The sequence below is a fragment of the Oncorhynchus kisutch genome, unplaced genomic scaffold (genome assembly GCF_002021735.2).
Source record: "Oncorhynchus kisutch isolate 150728-3 unplaced genomic scaffold, Okis_V2 scaffold3002, whole genome shotgun sequence".
Lineage (NCBI taxonomy): Eukaryota > Metazoa > Chordata > Actinopteri > Salmoniformes > Salmonidae > Oncorhynchus > Oncorhynchus kisutch.
In genome coordinates this window covers 17501-38525 of record NW_022264947.1, presented here as the reverse complement: position 1 = coordinate 38525, position 21025 = coordinate 17501, and the positions used below count along the sequence as shown (strand labels likewise).

General features: G+C 50.1%; 1 protein-coding gene across 1 annotated transcript in view; it reads left to right on the top strand.

Annotated features, from left to right (window-relative positions):
• Positions 1–10864: 10864 nt before the first annotated feature.
• The window catches only part of LOC109886190 (asc-type amino acid transporter 1), a gene marked incomplete at its 3' end in the record, with an annotated part of 27550 nt that continues 17389 nt past the window's right edge, over positions 10865–21025 (top strand). The window contains exon 1 of the mRNA XM_031820087.1: positions 10865–11104. Within this exon, the coding sequence (XP_031675947.1) occupies positions 10945–11104 (160 nt within the window). The remainder of the gene's footprint in view (positions 11105–21025) is intronic.

The following is a 21025-nucleotide window of genomic DNA, read 5'->3' as shown; positions in this document are numbered from 1 at the left end:
TAGAGGAAACAGCACCACCACTACTCAGATCAGTAGAGGGAAACAGCACCACCTCTAGACAAGTAGAGGAAACAGCACCACCCTCCAGACAGAGTAGAGGAAGGAAACAGCCCCCTAACCGTCGAGGAACAGCACCACCTCAGACAGTAGAGGAAACAGCACCACCTCAGACAGTAGAGGAAACAGCACCACCTCAGACAGTAGAGGAAACAGCACCACCTCAGACAGTAGAGGAACAGCCCCACCTCAGACAGTAGAGGAAACAGCACCACCTCAGACAGTAGAGGAAACAGCACCACCTCAGACAGTAGAGGAAACAGCACCACCTCAGACAGTAGAGGAAACAGCACCACCTCAGACAGTAGAGGAAACAGCACCACCTCAGACAGTAGAGGAAACAGCACCACCTCAGACAGTAGAGGAAACAGCACCACCTCAGACAGTAGAGGAAACAGCACCACCTCAGACAGTAGAGGAAACAGCACCACCTCAGACAGTAGAGGAAACAGCCCACCTCAGACAGTAGAGGAAACAGCACCACCTCAGACAGTAGAGGAAACAGCACCACCTCAGACAGTAGAGGAAACAGCACCACCTCAGACAGTAGAGGAAACAGCACCACCTCAGACAGTAGAGGAAACAGCACCACCTCAGACAGTAGAGGAAACAGCACCACCTCAGACAGTAGAGGGAAGGAAAAACAGCCCCCACCTCAGACAGTAGAGGAAACAGCCCCACCTCAGACAGTAGAGGAAACAGTCCCACCTCAGACAATAGAGGAAACAGCACCACCTCAGACAGTAGAGGAAAACAGCACCACCTCAGACAGTAGAGGAAACAGCACCACCTCAGACAGTAGAGGAAACAGCACCACCTCAGACAGTAGAGGAAACAGCACCACCTCAGACAGTAGAGGAAACAGCACCACCTCAGACAGTAGAGGAAACAGCACCACCTCAGACAGTAGAGGAAACAGCACCACCTCAGACAGTAGAGGAAACAGCACCACCTCAGACAGTAGAGGAAACAGCACCACCTCAGACAGTAGAGGAAACAGTCCCACCTCAGAACAGTAGAGGAACAGCACCCACCTCAGACAGTAGAGGAAACAGCACCACCTCAGACAGTAGAGGAAACAGCACCACTACATTCCAATGAAAAGCAGTATATATTCCGCTGTTCTATTGTGATGATGTCACAGTGGGAAAAGAATGTGTTGTTGTTTGCAGTACACTTCTTTGTTGTTGTAATACATTTAGTTGTTTTGTCAACAATACGTTTGTTTTCTGTCCTTGTTCCCTCTTCTCCCTGTAGTTTTTACAGACGCTCCCCAACCCCGTGGCTGTAACCCTTCTAATTTAGTGTTCCCTGCGTGGACAACACGTGTGAAATTCCTGGTTTCCTGCAGCGTGTTGGAACTGACTCTAACCAGTCAGGCTTCAAGACGGGTCGTTCAACCCAGACTGCGCTTCTCTTTGTCCGCTCTGCCAAAGCTGACTCTCTCTCCTCTGTTCTCATCCTCCTACATCTATCTGCTGCCTTGGACACCATGAACCATCGGATCCTCCTCTCCACCCTCTCAGGGCTGGGCATCTCAGGCTCTATCAGATCCTCCTCTCTACCCTCTCAGGGCTGGGTGTCTAAGCCTCTATCAGATCCTCCTCTCCACCCTCTCAGGGCTGGGCGTCTCAGGCTCTATCAGATCCTCCTCTCCACCCTCTCAGGGCTGGGTGTCTCAGACTCTATCAGATCCTCCTCTCCACCCTCTCAGGGCTGGGCGTCTCAGGCTCTATCAGATCCTCCTCTCCACCCTCTCAGGGCTGGGTGGGAGGAGGAACAGAGGAGCACTCTGTTCTAAACCCCTACCTTCAACACATCCCAACCTGAGCACTCTGTTCTAAACCCCTACCTTCAGGCTATGGTCACATCCCAACCTGAGCACTCTGTTCTAAACCCCTACCTTCAGACTATGGTCACATCCCAACCCAAGCACTCTGTTCTAAACCCCTACCTTCAACACATCCCAACCTGAGCACTCTGTTCTAAACCCCTACCTTCAGGCTATGGTCACATCCCAACCTGAGCACTCTGTTCTAAACCCCTACCTTCAGACTATGGACACATCCCAACCCGAGCACTCTGTTCTAAACCCCTACCTTCAGACTATGGTCACATCCCAACCCAAGCACTCTGTTCTAAACCCCTACCTTCAACACATCCCAACCTGAGCACTCTGTTCTAAACCCCTACCTTCAGGCTATGGTCACATCCCAACCTGAGCACTCTGTTCTAAACCCCTACCTTCAGACTATGGACACATCCCAACCCAAGCACTCTGTTCTAAACCCCTACCTTCAACACATCCCAACCCGAGCACTCTGTTCTAAACCCCTACCTTCAGGCTATGGTCACATCCCAACCTGAGCACTCTGTTCTAAACCCCTACATTCAGACTATGGTCACATCCCAACCCAAGCACTCTGTTCTAAACCCCTACCTTCAACACATCCCAACCCGAGCACTCTGTTCTAAACCCCTACCTTCAGGCTATGGTCACATCCCAACCCCTACCTTCAACACATCCCAACCTGAGCACTCTGTTCTAAACCCCTACCTTCAGGCTATGGTCACATCCCAACCTGAGCACTCTGTTCTAAACCCCTACCTTCAGGCTATGGTCACATCCCAACCCGAGCACTCTGTTCTAAACCCCTACCTTCAGACTATGGTCACACACCAACCCGAGCACTCTGTTCTAAACCCCTACCTTCAGGCTATGGTCACATCCCAACCCGAGCACTCTGTTCTAAACCCATACCTTCAGACTATGGTCACACCCCAACCCGAGCACTCTGTTCTAAACCCCTACCTTCAACACACCCCAACCTGAGCACTCTGTTCTAAACCCCTACCTTCAGGCTATGGTCACATCCCAACCTGAGCACTCTGTTCTAAACCCCTACCTTCAGACTATGGACACATCCCAACCCGAGCACTCTGTTCTAAACCCCTACATTCAGACTATGGTCACATCCCAACCCAAGCACTCTGTTCTAAACCCCTACCTTCAACACATCCCAACCCGAGCACTCTGTTCTAAACCCCTACCTTCAGGCTATGGTCACATCCCAACCCCTACCTTCAACACATCCCAACCTGAGCACTCTGTTCTAAACCCCTACCTTCAGGCTATGGTCACATCCCAACCTGAGCACTCTGTTCTAAACCCCTACCTTCAGGCTATGGTCACATCCCAACCCGAGCACTCTGTTCTAAACCCCTACCTTCAGACTATGGTCACACACCAACCCGAGCACTCTGTTCTAAACCCCTACCTTCAGGCTATGGTCACATCCCAACCCGAGCACTCTGTTCTAAACCCATACCTTCAGACTATGGTCACACCCTAACCCGAGCACTCTGTTCTAAACCCCTACCTTCAACACATCCCAACCTGAGCACTCTGTTCTAAACCCCTACCTTCAGACTATGGTCACACCCCAACCCGAGCACTCTGTTCTAAACCCCTACCTTCAACACATCCCAACCTGAGCACTCTGTTCTAAACCCCTACCTTCAGGCTATGGTCGCACCCCAACCCGAGCACTCTGTTCTAAACCCCTACCTTCAGGCTATGGTCACATCCCAACCCGAGCACTCTATTCTAAACCCATACCTTCAGACTATGGTCACACCCCAAACCGAGCACTCTGTTCTAAACCCCTACCTTCAACACACCCCAACCTGAGCACTCTGTTCTAAACCCCTACCTTCAGACTATGGTCACACCCCAACCCGAGCACTCTGTTCTAAACCCCTACCGTCAACACATCCCAACCTGAGCACTCTGTTCTAAACCCCTACCTTCAGGCTATGGTCACATCCCAACCCGAGCACTCTGTTCTAAACCCCTACCTTCAGGCTATGGTCACATCCCAACCCGAACACTCTGTTCTAAACCCCTACCTTCAGGCTATGGACACATCCCAACCCAAGCACTCTGTTCTAAACCCCAACCACTTCAAAGAGTATCTTAAATAGCCCCCCCCCCCCCCTCTCACTTGACCTTACTTCCCTACTAGCCTACTCTGCTGATATGCTATTTTATTGAGATGTTAAGTTATTTATTGACTCTGACTGAGATATGTGGTTGTTCCACCTAGCTATCTTAAGATGATTTCACTAACTGGAAATCACTCTGGATAATAGGTGTATGCTACTTCATTTCAATTCATTTCAATTAACCTAATACACTATCGATTGTTGAAGAACATAACGTTATGAGCCTTATGAGTGTATATCTGTCTGGCTGACTGCTGTTTGTATATCTGTCTGGCTGACTGCTGTTTGTATACTGTCTGGCTGACTGCTGTTGTCAGACATACAGTGCCTGGAGGATTTCCAAAGCCCAAAATAAACCTCATACCTGCCTTTTTGTTTGTCCTTATGAGATAGGGATGTTTATGGAAACACTGGACTCACAGTTGACAGTTGGTTTGGGCGGGGGGGGGGACAGAGGGGGGGAGGAGGAACAGTCACTTCACAGCTAGCTTGAAACGATGCCGGTAGTGCTATCCAATCGGATCCTTTTCTATAGCACCACTGGTTGGAACGTTGTCTGGGAGGGTGGTCACGTGTGTTTGTGATCAGAAGACCACTGGTTGGAACGTTGTCAGGGAGGGTGGTCACGTGTGTTTGTGATCAGAAGACCACTGGTTGGAACGTTGTCTGGGAGGGTGGTCACGTGTGTTTGTGATCAGAAGACCACTGGTTGGAACGTTGTCTGGGAGGGTGGTCACGTGTGTTTGTGATCAGAAGACCACTGGTTGGAACGTTGTCTGGGAGGGTGGTCACGTGTCTTTGTGATCAGAAGACCACTGGTTGGAACGTTGTCTGGGAGGGTGGTCACGTGTGTTTGTGATCAGAAGGCCACTGGTTGGATCCTAATAAGGGCACAGGAAGCTGTTAGCAACACAACAAGTAGGTTTCAGAGGTACAGTAAGATAGGAGACACGCCTTATAGATCCCAGGTGGAATCTCTACTGAGAGGTACAGTAGGATAGGAGACACGCCTTATAGATCCCAGGTGGAATCTCTACTGAGAGGTACAGTAGGATAGGAGACACGCCTTATAGATCCCAGGTGGAATCTCTCACCGCTAGGCTACCTGCTGTCATACAGGTTACAACACTCTCACCGCTAGGCTACCTGCTGTCATACGGTTACAACACTCTCACCGCTAGGCTACCTACTAGGCTACCTGCTGTCATACAGGTTACAACACTCTCACCGCTAGGCTACCTGCTAGGCTACCTGCTGTCATACAGGTTACAACACTCTCACCGCTAGGCTACCTGCTGACATACAGGTTACAACACTCTCATCACTAGGCTACCTGCTAGGCTACCTGTTGTCATACAGGTTACAACACTCTCATCGCTAGGCTACCTGCTGTCATACAGGTTACAACACTCTCACCGTTAGGCTACCTGCTAGGCTACCTGCTGTCATACAGGTTACAACACTCTCACCGCTAGGCTACCTGCTGTCATACAGGTTACAACACTCTCATCGCTAGGCTACCTGCTAGGCTACCTGCTGTCATACAGGTTACAACACTCTCACCGCTAGGCTACCTGCTGTCATACAGGTTACAACACTCTCACCGCTAGGCTACCTGCTGTCATACAGGTCACAACACTCTCACCGCTAGGCTACCTGCTGTCATACAGGTTACAACACTCTCACCGCTAGGCTACCTGCTGTCATACAGGTTACAACACTCTCACCGCTAGGCTACCTGCTGCCATACAGGTTACAACACTCTCACCGCTAGGCTACCTGCTAGGCTACCTGCTGTCATACAGGTTACAACACTCTCACCGCTAGGCTACCTGCTAGGCTACCTGCTGTCATAAAGGATACAACACTCTCACCGCTAGGCTACCTGCTAGGCTACCTGCTGTCATAAAGGTTACAACACTCTCACCGATAGGCTACCTGCTAGGCTACCTGCTGTCATACAGGTTACAACACTCTCACCGCTAGGCTACCTGCCAGGCTACCTGCTGTCATAAAGGATACAACACTCTCACCGCTAGGCTACCCGCTAGGCTACCTGCTAGGCTACCTGCTGCTAAATTCTGGTGTTTCTATGTCAAACAGTGTTGTTATATTTCAGTCTTCTGTGATGTATATAATATATAAAGTGTCATATTGGGACTCAACAAGTCTGATGGTACAGGTGTCTCCCTTCTATAAACCCATAACCATGTGTGTGAGGTGGATACTTCTGTTTCAAAGTAGACTACCAAGAATCACTTTGTGTGACCCTGGTTTAGCCCACCGCAGTAATAATGTTCAACAGGAGCCTATATTATGTTCAAAATAACTGGCTACAGATTTACAATGATAAGGATTGAATAGGCCTTCCTGCATTCAGGACATAAACTAATGGGCTGCAGTTTCAGTACTGCTGTAGAAACTTAAGGAGAGATACCTGGTGAAGGAGACAGACAGACAGCAGTACTGCTGTAGAAACTAAAGGAGAGATACCTGGTGAAGGAGACAGACAGACAGCAGTACTGCTGTAGAAACTAAAGGAGAGATACCTGTTGAAGGAGACAGACAGACAGCAGTACTGCTGTAGAAACTAAAGGAGAGATACCTGATGAAGGAGACAGACAGACAGCAGTACTGCTGTAGAAACTAAAGGAGAGATACCTGGTGAAGGAGACAGACAGAAAGACAGCAGTACTGCTGTAGAAACTAAAGGAGAGATACCTGGTGAAGGAGACAGACAGACAGCAGTACTGCTGTAGAAACTAAAGGAGAGATACCCGATGAAGGAGACAGACAGACAGCAGTACTGCTGTAGAAACTAAAGGAGAGATACCTGATGAAGGAGACAGACAGACAGCAGTACTGCTGTAGAAACTAAATGAGAGATACCTGGTGAAGGAGACAGACAGGGCATGGCACCCTGTTCCCTTCATAGTGCCCCATAGGTCCTGGTTAAAGCAGGGCACTATGTAGAGAACAGGGTGCCATGCCCTATGGGTCCTGGTTAAAAGCAGGGCACTATGTAGGGAACAGGGTGCCATGCCCTATGGGTCCTGGTTAAAAGCAGGGCACTATGTAGGGAACAGGGTGCCATGCCCCATAGGTCCTGGTTAAAGCAGGGCACTATGTAGGGAACAGGGTGCCATGCCCCATAGGTCCTGGTTAAAGCAGGGCACTATGTAGGGAACAGGGTACCATGCCCTATGGGTCCTGGTTAAAGCAGGGCACTATGTAGGGAACAGGGTACCATGCCCTATGGGTCCTGGTTAAAAGCAGGGCACTATGTAGAGAACAGGGTGCCATGCCCTATGGGTCCTGGTTAAAAGCAGGGCACTATGTAGGGAACAGGGTGCCATGCCCTATGGGGCAAAAGGGTGCCATTTGGGACACCCCCCCTGGTTTGAGTCAGTATTGACGTGACGTCATCAGTCAACTCATCAGGTTACACGCCCGAGAGATGTTCCTAACAAACAACATTTCCTGTCGTGGGACATTACCTTTTCATTTCAGTAGCGGTTGGGCAAATATAATGCAACATGACAACAATCTATAGTTCTACCGTATCTTATCACCATTTGATATCTACAAAATAATGTCCTACTTAGAAGCCACATTATATCACATTATATCATGGATTTTGATTCATTTTCAATAAATGAATTGGAAATTCTGCCAAAAACACCTGTACTCTAGTCACACTGTGAGCAGGTGGGCAGTGACCCTCTCACAGGTCAGAACCACAGCTCTCCACCAGACAAAGGGACTATTTGCACCGGTGGAAAAAGTACCCAATTGTCATACTTGAGTCAAAGTTTTAAAAAAATACCTTATTAGAGAATTTATTTATTTTATTTATTTTACCTTTATTTAACCAGGTAGGCAAGTTGAGAACAAGTTCTCATTTACAATTGCGACCTGGCCAAGATAAAGCAAAGCAGTTCGACAGATAAAACGACACAGAGTTACACATGGAGTAAAAACAAACATACAGTCAATAATGCAGTATAAACAAGTCTATATACAATGTGAGCAAATGAGGTGAGAAGGGAGGTAAAGGCAAAAAAAGGCCATGATGGCAAAGTAAATACAATATAGCAAGTAAAATACTGGAATGGTAGTTTTGCAATGGAAGAATGTGCAAAGTAGAAATAAAAATAATGGGGTGCAAAGGAGCAAAATAAATAAATAAATAAAAATTAAATACAGTTGGGAAAGAGGTAGTTGTTTGGGCTAAATTATAGGTGGGCTATGTACAGGTGCAGTAATCTGTAAGCTGCTCTGACAGTTGGTGCTTAAAGCTAGTGAGGGAGATAAGTGTTTCCAGTTTCAGAGATTTTTGTAGTTCGTTCCAGTCATTGGCAGCAGTGAACTGGAAGGAGAGGCGGCCAAAGAAAGAATTGGTTTTGGGGGTGACTAGAGAGATATACCTGCTGGAGCGTGTGCTACAGGTGGGAGATGCTATGGTGACCAGCGAGCTGAGATAAGGGGGGACTTTACCTAGCAAGAATGACACAAAGTAAAAGTGAAAGTCACCCAGTAAAATACTACTTGAGTAAAAGTCACCCAGTAAAATACTACTTGAGGGAAAGTCTAAAAGTATGTATATAAATACCGGAAGTACATGTAAATGATAAAATATACTTAAGTATCAAAAGTAAAAGTATAAATCATTTAAAATTCCTTATATTAATCAAACCAGACGGCACCATTTAAAAAAAAATGTATTTACTCCAACACTCCACCACTCCACCACTCCAACACTCCACCACTCCACCACTCCACCACTCCACCACTCCACCACTCCACCACGCCACCAGTCCACCACTCCACCATTCCACCACTCCGACACTCCACCACTCCGACACTCCGACACTCCACCACTCTGACACTCCGAGACTCCAACACTCCACCACTCCAACACCCCACCACTCAACCACTCCACCACTCCGACACTCCAACACTCCACCACTCCACCACTCCAACACCCCACCACTCCACCACTCCAACACTCCATCACTCCACCACTACAACACTCCATCACTCCACCACTCCAACACTCCAACACTCCACCACTCCATCACTCCACCACTCCACCACCCCACCACTCCAACACTCCACCACTTCACTACTCCACCACTCCGACACTCTGACACTCCACCACTCCAACACCCCACCACTCCACCACTCCACCACTCCAACACTTCACCACTCCACCACTACAACACTCCACCACTCCACCACTCCATTACTCCACCACTCCAATACTCCAACACTCCACCACCCCACCACTCCAACACTCCAACACTCCACCACTCCACCACTCCGACACTCCACCACTCCACCACTCCAACACTCCACCACTCCACCACCCCACCACTCCGACACTCCGACACTCCACCACTCCACCACCCCACCACTCCAACACTCCAACACTCCACCACTCCACCACACCACCACTCCAACACTTCACCACTCCACCACCACTCCACCACTCCACCACCCCACCACTCCAACACTCCACCACTCCACCACTCCACCACCCCACCACTCCGACACTCCGACACTCCACCACCCCACCACTCCAACACTCCAACACTCCACCACTCCACCACACCAACACTCCAACACTTCACCACTCCACCACCACTCCACCACTCCACCACCCCACCACTCCAACACTCCACCACTCCACCACTCCACCACTCCGACACTCCGACACTCCACCACTCCACCAGCCCACCACTCCAACACTCCACCACTCCACCACCCCACCACTCCAACACTCCAACACTCCACCACTCCACCCCTCCAACACCCCACCACTCCAACACTCCATCACTCCACCACTCCAACACTCCATCACTCCACCACTCCAACACTCCACCACTCCATCACTCCACCACTCCACCACCCCACCACTCCAACACTCCAACACTCCACCACTCCACCACTCCACCACTCCAACACTCCACCACTCCAACACTCCACCACCCCACCACTCCACCACTCCACCACTCCACCACTCCACCACTCCACCGCTCCACCGCTCCAACGCTCCACCACTCCACCACTCCACCACTCCAACACTCCACCACTCCACCACTCCATCACTCCAACACTACACCACCCCACCACTCCAACACTCCACCACTTCACCACTCCACCACTCCACCACTTCACCACTCCACCACTCCAACACTCCACCACTCCACCACTCCAACACTCCACCACTCCACCAGGGAGTCTCCTCCAGAGAAGAGGCAGTAGGGATAACCAGGGATATTCTCTTAATACGGGTGTGAATTGGACCATTTCCTGTCCTGCTAAGCATCCAAAATACAACTACTACTTTTGGGTGTCAGGGAAAATGTATGGAGTAAAAAATACATAATATTCTATAGGAATGTAGTGAAGTAAAAGCACCCAAGATAATGAAATAGTAAAGAACATCTACCCCCCTCCCAAGATAATGAAATAGTAAAGAACATCTACCCCCCCCCCAAGATAATGAAATAGTAAAGAACATCTACCCCCCCCCCTCCCAAGATAATGAGATAGTAAAGAACATCTACCCCCCCCCCCCCAAGATAATGAGATAGTAAAGAACACCTACCCCCCTCCCAAGATAATGAAATAGTAAGGAACATCTACCCCCCTCCCAAGATAATGAAATAGTAAGGAACATCTACCCCCCTCCCAAAATGGCTTCAGTACTTTGAAGTATTTTCCACCACTGACTATTTGCATGCTATTTGAATCAAGCACACTGTCCTACCGCCGCGCATGCGTGTTGTGTCCACCGAACTTGGCGTGCGTCGATGCTGTATATGAGCTCAGGCGAAGGAACTGAGTGAGGCAGTTTTATAGTTGCGCGCCTCAGACATGGACGGGACAGAGAGGAGTCGGAAGAGCTGCGCTGAGACGGATCAGGCGCAACAGCCCATGATGGAACTCAATGGAAAGGATAAGAGTGACTCGCCGTCAGATAGAGTCACGCTTAAAAAAGAAATCGGACTCCTCAGCGCATGTGCCATTATTATTGGTGAGAAAAATAAACAGCGTTTATTATAGCCTACTTCTTATGATGTGAACACAGTGGTTTTTGAAAGAGTAGCAAGGTTGTGGAAATGTGGTTGACTGGCTCGCGGTCTATTGAGGATTAAAGGAGAGTAGTATGGACTCTTATCTGGTTTCTGTTCTTCCGCTTCATTCAGACATGCGGATTTGGTTCTAGTAGTATAGACTCTTATCTGGTTTCTGTTCTTCCGCTTCCGCGGATTTGGTTCTAGTTATGTCGTTGATATGCCGTTATTTAGTCCACGCTATTACTGAAAGATAATTGTCCACGGAGAAATCAACTAACTATGTGGCGTAACATTACGCACCGACACGTTTAGTCGTTGATGAAGTCTAATCGTTACCACTGAGGCTATAGCTTGAATGGTAACCTTACCTGCTTCTGAATATCAGAGTATCTCTGAATGGGCTACAAGTTCTGGTCGACGTAAGGGAAACCTCCCGACGATGTTGCATCATATGAGAGGTGTAAGTACGGGACTTCAGGGCTACTCTACTGTTACAGACAATGCTTACGTGGCTGGATATCTCTCCGCTGATCTCAATGTAGTGCTTGGCCAAGTCGACCAAGTCGACCAGGCAGCGTACTGTATAACACGCCGGTGGACTTTATGAATGGTCCCCTGATCTGGAGGGATACCTACTTAGGGACCGTGTTCAATTTAGCTGTTGGCGCTTTAAACCCATACGGTCTCTGATGACGTTAAAGGTCATTGTTGATCAAATATCATATTTAGGTGTATTATTTAAAAAAGTATCCTAATGTTATTGAAACATGTTTTATTCCACACTTTAGACATTTTATTTACCATTGAACACATTTTCCCACGTATCTACATTTTGTTGTTACAGCCTGAATTTAAAATGGATTATATATATATATATTCTCACCCATCTACACACAATACCACCATAAAGACATTTTCTCACCCATCTACACACAATACCACCATAAAGACATTTTCTCACCCATCTACACACAATACCACCATAAAGACATTTTCTCACCCATCTACACACAATACCACCATAAAGACATTTTCTCACCCATCTACACACAATACCACCATAAAGACATTTTCTCACCCATCTACACACAATACCACCATAAAGACATTTTCTCACCCATCTACACACAATACCACCATAAAGACATTTTCTCACCCATCTACACACAATACCACCATAAAGACATTTTCTCACCCATCTACACACAATACCACCATAAAGACATTTTCTCAAAAGTATTGAAAAGAATACAGAAATATTTACATTTTATATAAGTATCCACACCCCTGAGCCAATACTTTGTAGAAGCACCTTTGGTGGCAATTACTGCTTTGAGTCATCTTGGTTGTCAGTATCAGCTTTGCACATGGGAGTTTCTCTCATTTTTCTTTGCAGATTTCTCAAGCTCTGTTATTAAGTTAGATGGGGAGTGGTGGTGAACAGCAATCTTCAAGTCTTTCCATGGATTTTCAATGGGATTCAAGTCTGGGCTTTGGCAAGGCCACTCACTTTCACATTGTTGTTCTGAAGCCATTCCAGCATTGCTTTGGCTGTATGCTTGGGGTCATTGTCTTGTTGGAACGTAAGTCTTCACCCCCTCCAGTCTCAGGCCGTTTGCACTCTGGAGCAGGTTCGTAAGTCTTCGCCCCCCCCCCCCCCCACCGTCTCAGGCCGTTTGCACTCTGAAGCAGGTTGGTAAGTCTTCACCCCCCCCCCAGTCTCAGGCCGTTTGCACTCTGAAGCAGGTTGGTAAGTCTTCACCCCCCCCCCAGTCTCAGGCCGTTTGCACTCTGAAGCAGGTTCGTAAGTCTTCGCCCCCCCCAGTCTCAGGCCATTTGCACATCGGAAGCAGGTTCGTAAGTCTTCGCCCCCCCCCCCACCCCCCCAGTCTCAGGCCGTTTGCTCTCTAAAGCAGGTTCGTAAGTCTTCACCCCCCCCCCCCAGTCTCAGGCCGTTTGCACTCTGAAGCAGGTTCTCATCGAGGATTTGTCTGCTCCAGTCATTGTTCCCCTCTACCCCTTACCAGTCTCCCAGTCGCTGCCACTGAAAAGCATCACCCATAGCATGACGCTGCCACCACCATGCTTCAGTCTCAGGCCGTTTGCACTCTGAAGCAGGTTCTCATCAAGGATTTGTCTGGCCCAGTCATTGTTCCCCTCTACCCCTTACCAGTCTCCCAGTCGCTGCCACTGAAAAGCATCACCCACAGCATGACGCTGCCACCACCATGCTTCAGTCTCAGGCCGTTTGCTCTCTGAAGCAGGTTCTCATCAAGGATTTGTCTGGCTCCAGTCATTGTTCCCCTCTACCCCTTACCAGTCTCCCAGTCGCTGCCACTGAAAAGCATCACCCACAGCATGACGCTGCCATGCTTCAGTCTCAGGCCGTTTGCTCTCTGAAGCAGGTTCTCATCAAGGATTTGTCTGGCCCCAGTCATTGCTCCCCTCTACCCCTTACCAGTCTCCCAGTCACTGCCACTGAAAAGCATCACCCATAGCATGACGCTGCCACCACCATGCTTCAGTCTCAGGCCGTTTGAACTCTGAAGCAGGTTCTCATCAAGGATTTGTCTGCTCCAGTCATTGTTCCCCTCTACCCCTTACCAGTCTCCCAGTCGCTGCCACTGAAAAGCATCACCCATAGCATGACGCTGCCACCACCATGCTTCAGTCTCAGGCCGTTTGAACTCTGAAGCAGGTTCTCATCAAGGATTTGTCTGCTCCAGTCATTGTTCCCCTCTACCCCTTACCAGTCTCCCAGTCGCTGCCACTGAAAAGCATCACCCATAGCATGACGCTGCCACCACCATGCTTCAGTCTCAGGCCGTTTGCTCTCTGAAGCAGGTTCTCATCAAGGATTTGTCTGGCTCCAGTCATTGTTCCCCTCTACCCCTTACCAGTCTCCCAGTCGCTGCCACTGAAAAGCATCACCCACAGCATGACGCTGCCACCACCATGCTTCAGTCTCAGGCCGTTTGCTCTCTGAAGCAGGTTCTCATCAAGGATTTGTCTGGCCCCAGTCATTGCTCCCCTCTACCCCTTACCAGTCTCCCAGTCACTGCCACTGAAAAGCATCACCCATAGCATGACGCTGCCACCACCATGCTTCAGTCTCAGGCCGTTTGAACTCTGAAGCAGGTTCTCATCAAGGATTTGTCTGCTCCAGTCATTGTTCCCCTCTACCCCTTACCAGTCTCCCAGTCGCTGCCACTGAAAAGCATCACCCATAGCATGACGCTGCCACCACCATGCTTCAGTCTCAGGCCGTTTGAACTCTGAAGCAGGTTCTCATCAAGGATTTGTCTGCTCCAGTCATTGTTCCCCTCTACCCCTTACCAGTCTCCCAGTCGCTGCCACTGAAAAGCATCACCCATAGCATGACGCTGCCACCACCATGCTTCAGTCTCAGGCCGTTTGCTCTCTGAAGCAGGTTCTCATCAAGGATTTGTCTGGCTCCAGTCATTGTTCCCCTCTACCCCTTACCAGTCTCCCAGTCGCTGCCACTGAAAAGCATCACCCATAGCATGACGCTGCCACCACCATGCTTCAGTCTCAGGCCGTTTGAACTCTGAAGCAGGTTCTCATCAAGGATTTGTCTGCTCCAGTCATTGTTCCCCTCTACCCCTTACCAGTCTCCCAGTCGCTGCCACTGAAAAGCATCACCCATAGCATGATGCTGCCACCACCATGCTTCAGTCTCAGGCCGTTTGCTCTCTGAAGCAGGTTCTCATCAAGGATTTGTCTGGCTCCAGTCATTGTTCCCCTCTACCCCTTACCAGTCTCCCAGTCGCTGCCACTGAAAATGATGGTGCTGGCAGCATGGTGCTGCCACCACCATGCTTCACAGTAAGGGATGTTGTTAGATGGGTGATGAGCTGTGCCTGGTTTTCTACAGACATAGTGGTTTGCATTCAGGCCAAAGAGTAACATATTTGTCTCATCAGACCACAGAATCTTTTGCCTTTATGATCTCAGTCTTTCACGTGCCTTTTTTAAGAAACTCCAGGCGTTCTGTCATGTGCCTTTTTTTTAACAAAACTCCAGGCGTTCTGTCATGTGCCTTTTTTAAGAAACTCCAGGCATTCTGTCATGTGCCTTTTTTACAAAACTCCAGGCGTTCTGTCATGTGCTTTTTTTTTACAAAACTCCAGGTGTTCTGTCATGTGCCTTTTTTGTCAGGAGTGGCTTCCATCTGGCCACTCTCCGATAAAGCCCAGATTGGTTAAGTGCTGCAGAGACTGTTGTCCTTCTGGCAGGTTCTCCCATCTCAGACAAGGAACTCTGTAGTTCTGTCAGAGTGGTCATTGGGTTGTTGGCCACCTCCCTGACCAAGGCCCTTCTTGCCCGGTTGTTCAGTTTGGTCGGACGGCCAGCCTCTAGGCAGAATCTGGGTAGTTACATGTTTTTTAATTTCCCAATAATGGAGTCCAGTGTGCTCTCTAGTTATGGTTTCCTACCCTTCCTCAGATATACTCCTCATCACAGTTCTATCTCAGAGATCTACAGACAGTTCCTTGGACTTCACGGTATAGTTTCTGCTCTGACATGCGCTGTCAACTGTTTGACCTTATATAGACAGGTGTGTACCTTTCTAAATCATGTCCAATCAGTTTAATATGCCACAGGTGGACTCCAATCAAGTGGTAGTGCCGTCTCCATGACGATCAGAGCTTAATTTGGAGCGTCCTAGCAACGTCGGGGGATTACTTATTGTGGAAATTTAGATATTTCTGTATTTCAAGTTCAATAATTTAACCAAAAAAATGTAAAATCATGTTTCCACTTTGACATGCTGGGGTGTGTAGATGGGTGAGAAGAACAGTTCAAACCCATTGTGAATTCAGGAAGGAACACAACGACATGTGGAATAAGTCAAGGGATATGAACACTTCCTGACACTGTACTGTTTCATTCCTTATTTATGTCTTAGACTATACTAACAGAACCCCCCCCTCCCACACTCACAGTCCCCCCCCCCCCCCACTACAGATCACACCCCCACTACAGAACACCCTCTCTCCACTACAGAACCCCCTCTCTCCACTACAGATCACCTCTCCCCCCACTACAGAACACCCCCCCCACTACAGATCATCTCTCCACTACAGATCACCTCTCCCCCCACTACAGAACACCCCCCCCCCACTACAGATCACCTCTCCCCCCCACTACAGAACACCCTCCCCCCCACTACAGATCACCTCTCCCCCCACTACAGAACACCCTCTCTCCACTACAGAACCCCCTCTCTCCACTACAGAACACCCTCTCTCCACTACAGAACCCCCTCTCTCCACTACAGAACACCCTCTCTCCACTACAGAACCACCTCTCTCCACTACAGAACCCCCTCTCTCCACTACAGAACCCCCTCTCTCCACTACAGAACCACCTCTCTCCACTACAGAACACCGTCTCCCCACTACAGAACACCCTCTCCCCACTACAGAACACCCTCTCTCCACTACAGAACCCCCTCTCTCCACTACAGAACACCGTCTCCCCACTACAGATCACCCTCTCCCCACTACAGAACACCCTCTCTCCACTACAGAACACCCTCTCTCCACTACAGAACCCCCTCTCTCCACTACAGAACCCCCTCTCTCCACTACAGAACCCCCTCTCTCCACTACAGAACACCCTCCCCACTACAGAACCCCCTCTCTCCACTACAGAACACCCTCCCCACTACAGAACACCCTCTCTCCACTACAGAACACCCTCTCTCCACTACAGAACACCTCTCTCCACTACAGAACACCTCTCTCCACTACAGAACACCTCTCCCCCACTACAGAACACCCTCCCCCACTACATAACACCCTCTCCACTACAGAACACCTCTCTCCACTACAGAACGTCTCTCCCCACTACAGAACACCTCTCTCCACTACAGAACACCTCTCTCCACTACAGAACACCTCTCTCCACTACAGAACACCTCTCTCCACTACAGAACCTCCTCTCTACACTACAGAACACCCTCCTCCCCCCCTCCCCCACTACAGAACACTCTCTCCACTTCAGAACACCATCCTCCCCCCCTCCCCCACTACAGAACACCATCCCCCCCCTCCCCCTCTACAGAACACCATCCTCCCCCCTCCCCCACTACAGAACACCATCCTCCCCCCCTCCCCCCTCCCCCACTACAGAACACCTCTCCCCTCTACAGAACACCCTCCTCCCCCCCTTCCCCACTACAGAACACCTCTCCCCTCTACAGAACACCCTCCTCCCCCCCTCCCCCACTACAGAACACCATCCCCCCTCTACAGAACACCCTCCTCCCCCCCTCCCCCACTACAGAACACCCTCTCCCCTCTACAGAACACCTCTCCCCCACTACAGAACACCCTCCCCCACTACATAACACCCTCTCCACTACAGAACACCTCTCTCCACTACAGAACGTCTCTCCCCACTACAGAACACCTCTCTCCACTACAGAACACCTCTCTCCACTACAGAACACCTCTCTCCACTACAGAACACCTCTCTCCACTACAGAACACCTCTCTCCACTACAGAACACCTCTCTCCACTACAGAACCTTCTCTCTACACTACAGAACACCCTCCTCCCCCCCCTCCCCCACTACAGAACACTCTCTCCACTTCAGAACACCATCCTCCCCCCCCTCCCCCACTACAGAACACCATCCCCCCCCCCTCCCCCTCTACAGAACACCATCCTCCCCCCTCCCCCACTACAGAACACCATCCTCCCCCCCTCCCCCCTCCCCCACTACAGAACACCTCTCCCCTCTACAGAACACCCTCCTCCCCCCCTTCCCCACTACAGAACACCTCTCCCTCTACAGAACACCCTCCTCCCCCCCTCCCCCACTACAGAACACCATCCCCCCCCCTCCCCCTCTACAGAACACCCTCTCCCCTCTACAGAACACCCTCTCCCCTCTACAGAACACCCTCCTCCCCCCTCCCCCACTACAGAACACCTCTCTCCTCTACAGAACACCCTCCTCCCCCCCTCCCCCACTACAGAACACCCTCTCCCCTCTACAGAACACCCTCCTCCCCCCCTCCCCCACTACAGAACACCCTCTCCCCTCTACAGAACACCCTCTCCCCACTACAGAACACCCTCTCCCCACTACAGAACACCCTCTCCCCTCTACAGAACACCCTCCTCCCCTCCCCCTCTACAGAACACCATCCCCCCCCCCTCCCCCTCTACAGAACACCCTCCTCCCCCCCTCCCCCTCTACAGAACACCCTCTCCCCTCTACAGAACACCCTCCTCCCCTCCCCCTCTACAGAACACCCTCTCCCCTCTACAGAACACCATCCCCCCCCCCCCCCCCTCTACAGAACACCCTCCCCCCCTCCCCCTCTACAGAACACCCTCTCCACCCCTCCCCCACTACAGAACACCCTCTCCCCTCTACAGAACACCCTCCTCCCCCCTCCCCCTCTACAGAACACCCTCTCCACCCCTCCCCCTCTACAGAACACCCTCCTCTCCCCCTCTACAGAACACCCTCTCCACCCCTCCCCCTCTACAGAACACCCTCTCCCCTCTACAGAACACCCTCCCCCCCTCCCCCTCTACAGAACACCCTCTCCACCCCTCCCCCACTACAGAACACCCTCTCCCCTCTACAGAACACCCCCCTCCCCCTCTACAGAACACCCTCTCCACCCCTCCCCCTCTACAGAACACCCTCCTCCCCCCCTCCCCCTCTACAGAACACCCTCTCCACCCCTCCCCCTCTACAGAACACCCTCCCCCTCTACAGAACACCCTCTCCCACCCTCCCCTCTACAGAACACCCTCCCCCTCTACAGAACACCCTCCTCCCCCCCTCCCCCCTCTACAGAACACCCTCCCCCTCTACAGAACACCCTCCTCCCCCCCTCCCCCACTACAGAACACCCTCTCCCCTCTACAGAACACCCTCCTCCCCCCCTCCCCCACTACAGAACACCCTCTCCCCTCTACAGAACACCCTCCTCCCCCCCTCCCCCACTACAGAACACCCTCTCCCCTCTACAGAACACCCTCTCCACCCCTCTCCCCTCTACAGAACACCCTCTCCACCCCTCCCCCTCTACAGAACACCCTCTCCCCTCTACAGAACACCCTCTCCACCCCTCCCCCTCTACAGAACACCCTCTCCCTCTACAGAACACCCTCTCCCCCACTACAGAACACCTTCCTCCCCCCCTCCCCCACTACAGAACACCCTCTCCCCTCTACAGAACACCATCCTCCACCCCTCCCCCTCTACAGAACACCCTCCTCCCCCCTCCCCCACTACAGAACACCCTCTCCCCTCTACAGAACACCCTCCTCCCCCCCTCCCCCTCTACAGAACACCCTCTCCACCCCATTGTGTGACAGACTGGCCAACTCCTTTTAATTCAGAGTAGAGCTTGTCACAGTTCATGTTTTGTCTGCTTGCCAAGATACTTCTGAGTATTGTGAAACTGGTATGTTGAACCCTATTTCTGAGTAGTGGATTTATGCCACGTTCTGGTCAACTATATAATCCTGTCCCCTGTTCCACCCACGCTACTTATTCCACTTCACCTCAGCTAATCACATGGCTGGTGTTTACTGGCTGGAGGGTATTTACTAACCCAATATTGGGAGCGGTTTAATTTTTTTAATCTTTACATTATCTGGGAAGGATATCTTTTGGACAAGGTCAAGTGCATTATGGGTAGTGTCTCAGTGCTCCTAATACAGTAGCACTATGCATTAAGGACAGTGTCTCAGTGCTCCTAATACAGTAGCACCATGCATTAAGGACAGTGTCTCAGTGCTCCTAATACAGTAGCACCATGCATTAAGGACAGTGTCCCGGTGCTCCTAGTGCTCCTAATACAGTAGCACCATTCATTAAGGACAGTGTCCCAGTGCTCCTAGTGCTCCTAATACAGTAGCACCATGCCACCATGTGCCTTTTGCACACATTGTATATAGACCCCCCCTTCGTTTTCTACTGTGTTATTGACTTGTTAATTGTTTACTCCATGTGTAACTCTTTGTTGTATGCTCACACTGCTATGCTTTATCTTGGCCAGGTCGCAGTTGCAAATGAGAACTTGTTCTCAACTAGCCTACCTGGTTAAATAAAGGTGTTCTCAACTAGCCTACCTGGTTAAATAAAGGTGTTCTCAACTAGCCTACCTGGTTAAATAAAGGTGTTCTCAACTAGCCTACCTGGTTAAATAAAGGTGTTCTCAACTAGCCTACCTGGTTAAATAAAGGTGTTCTCAACTAGCCTACCTGGTTAAATAAAGGTGTTCTCAACTAGCCTGCCTGGTTAAATAAAGGTGAAATAAATAAAATAAAATAAAAAATGCATTAAGGACAGTGCTCCTAGTGCTCCTAATACAGTAGCACCATGCATTAAGGACAGTGTCCCAGTGCTCCTAGTGCTCCTAATACAGTAGCACTATGCATTAAGGACAGTGTCTCAGTGCTCCTAATACAGTAGCACCATGCATTAAGGACAGTGTCTCAGTGCTCCTAATACAGTAGGACCATGCATTAAGGACAGTGTCTCAGTGCTCCTAATACAGTAGCACCATGCATTAAGGACAGCGTCCCGGTGCTCCTAGTGCTCCTTATACAGTAGCACCATTCATTAAGGACAGTGTCCCAGTGCTCCTAGTGCTCCTAATACAGTAGCACCATGCATTAAGGACAGTGTCCCAGTGCTCCTAGTGCTCCTAATACAGTAGCACTATGCATTAAGGACAGTGTCTCAGTGCTCCTAATACAGTAGCACCATGCATTAAGGACAGTGTCCCAGTGCTCCTAGTGCTCCTAATACAGTAGCACTATGCATTAAGGACAGTGTCTCAGTGCTCCTAATACAGTAGCACCATGCATTAAGGACA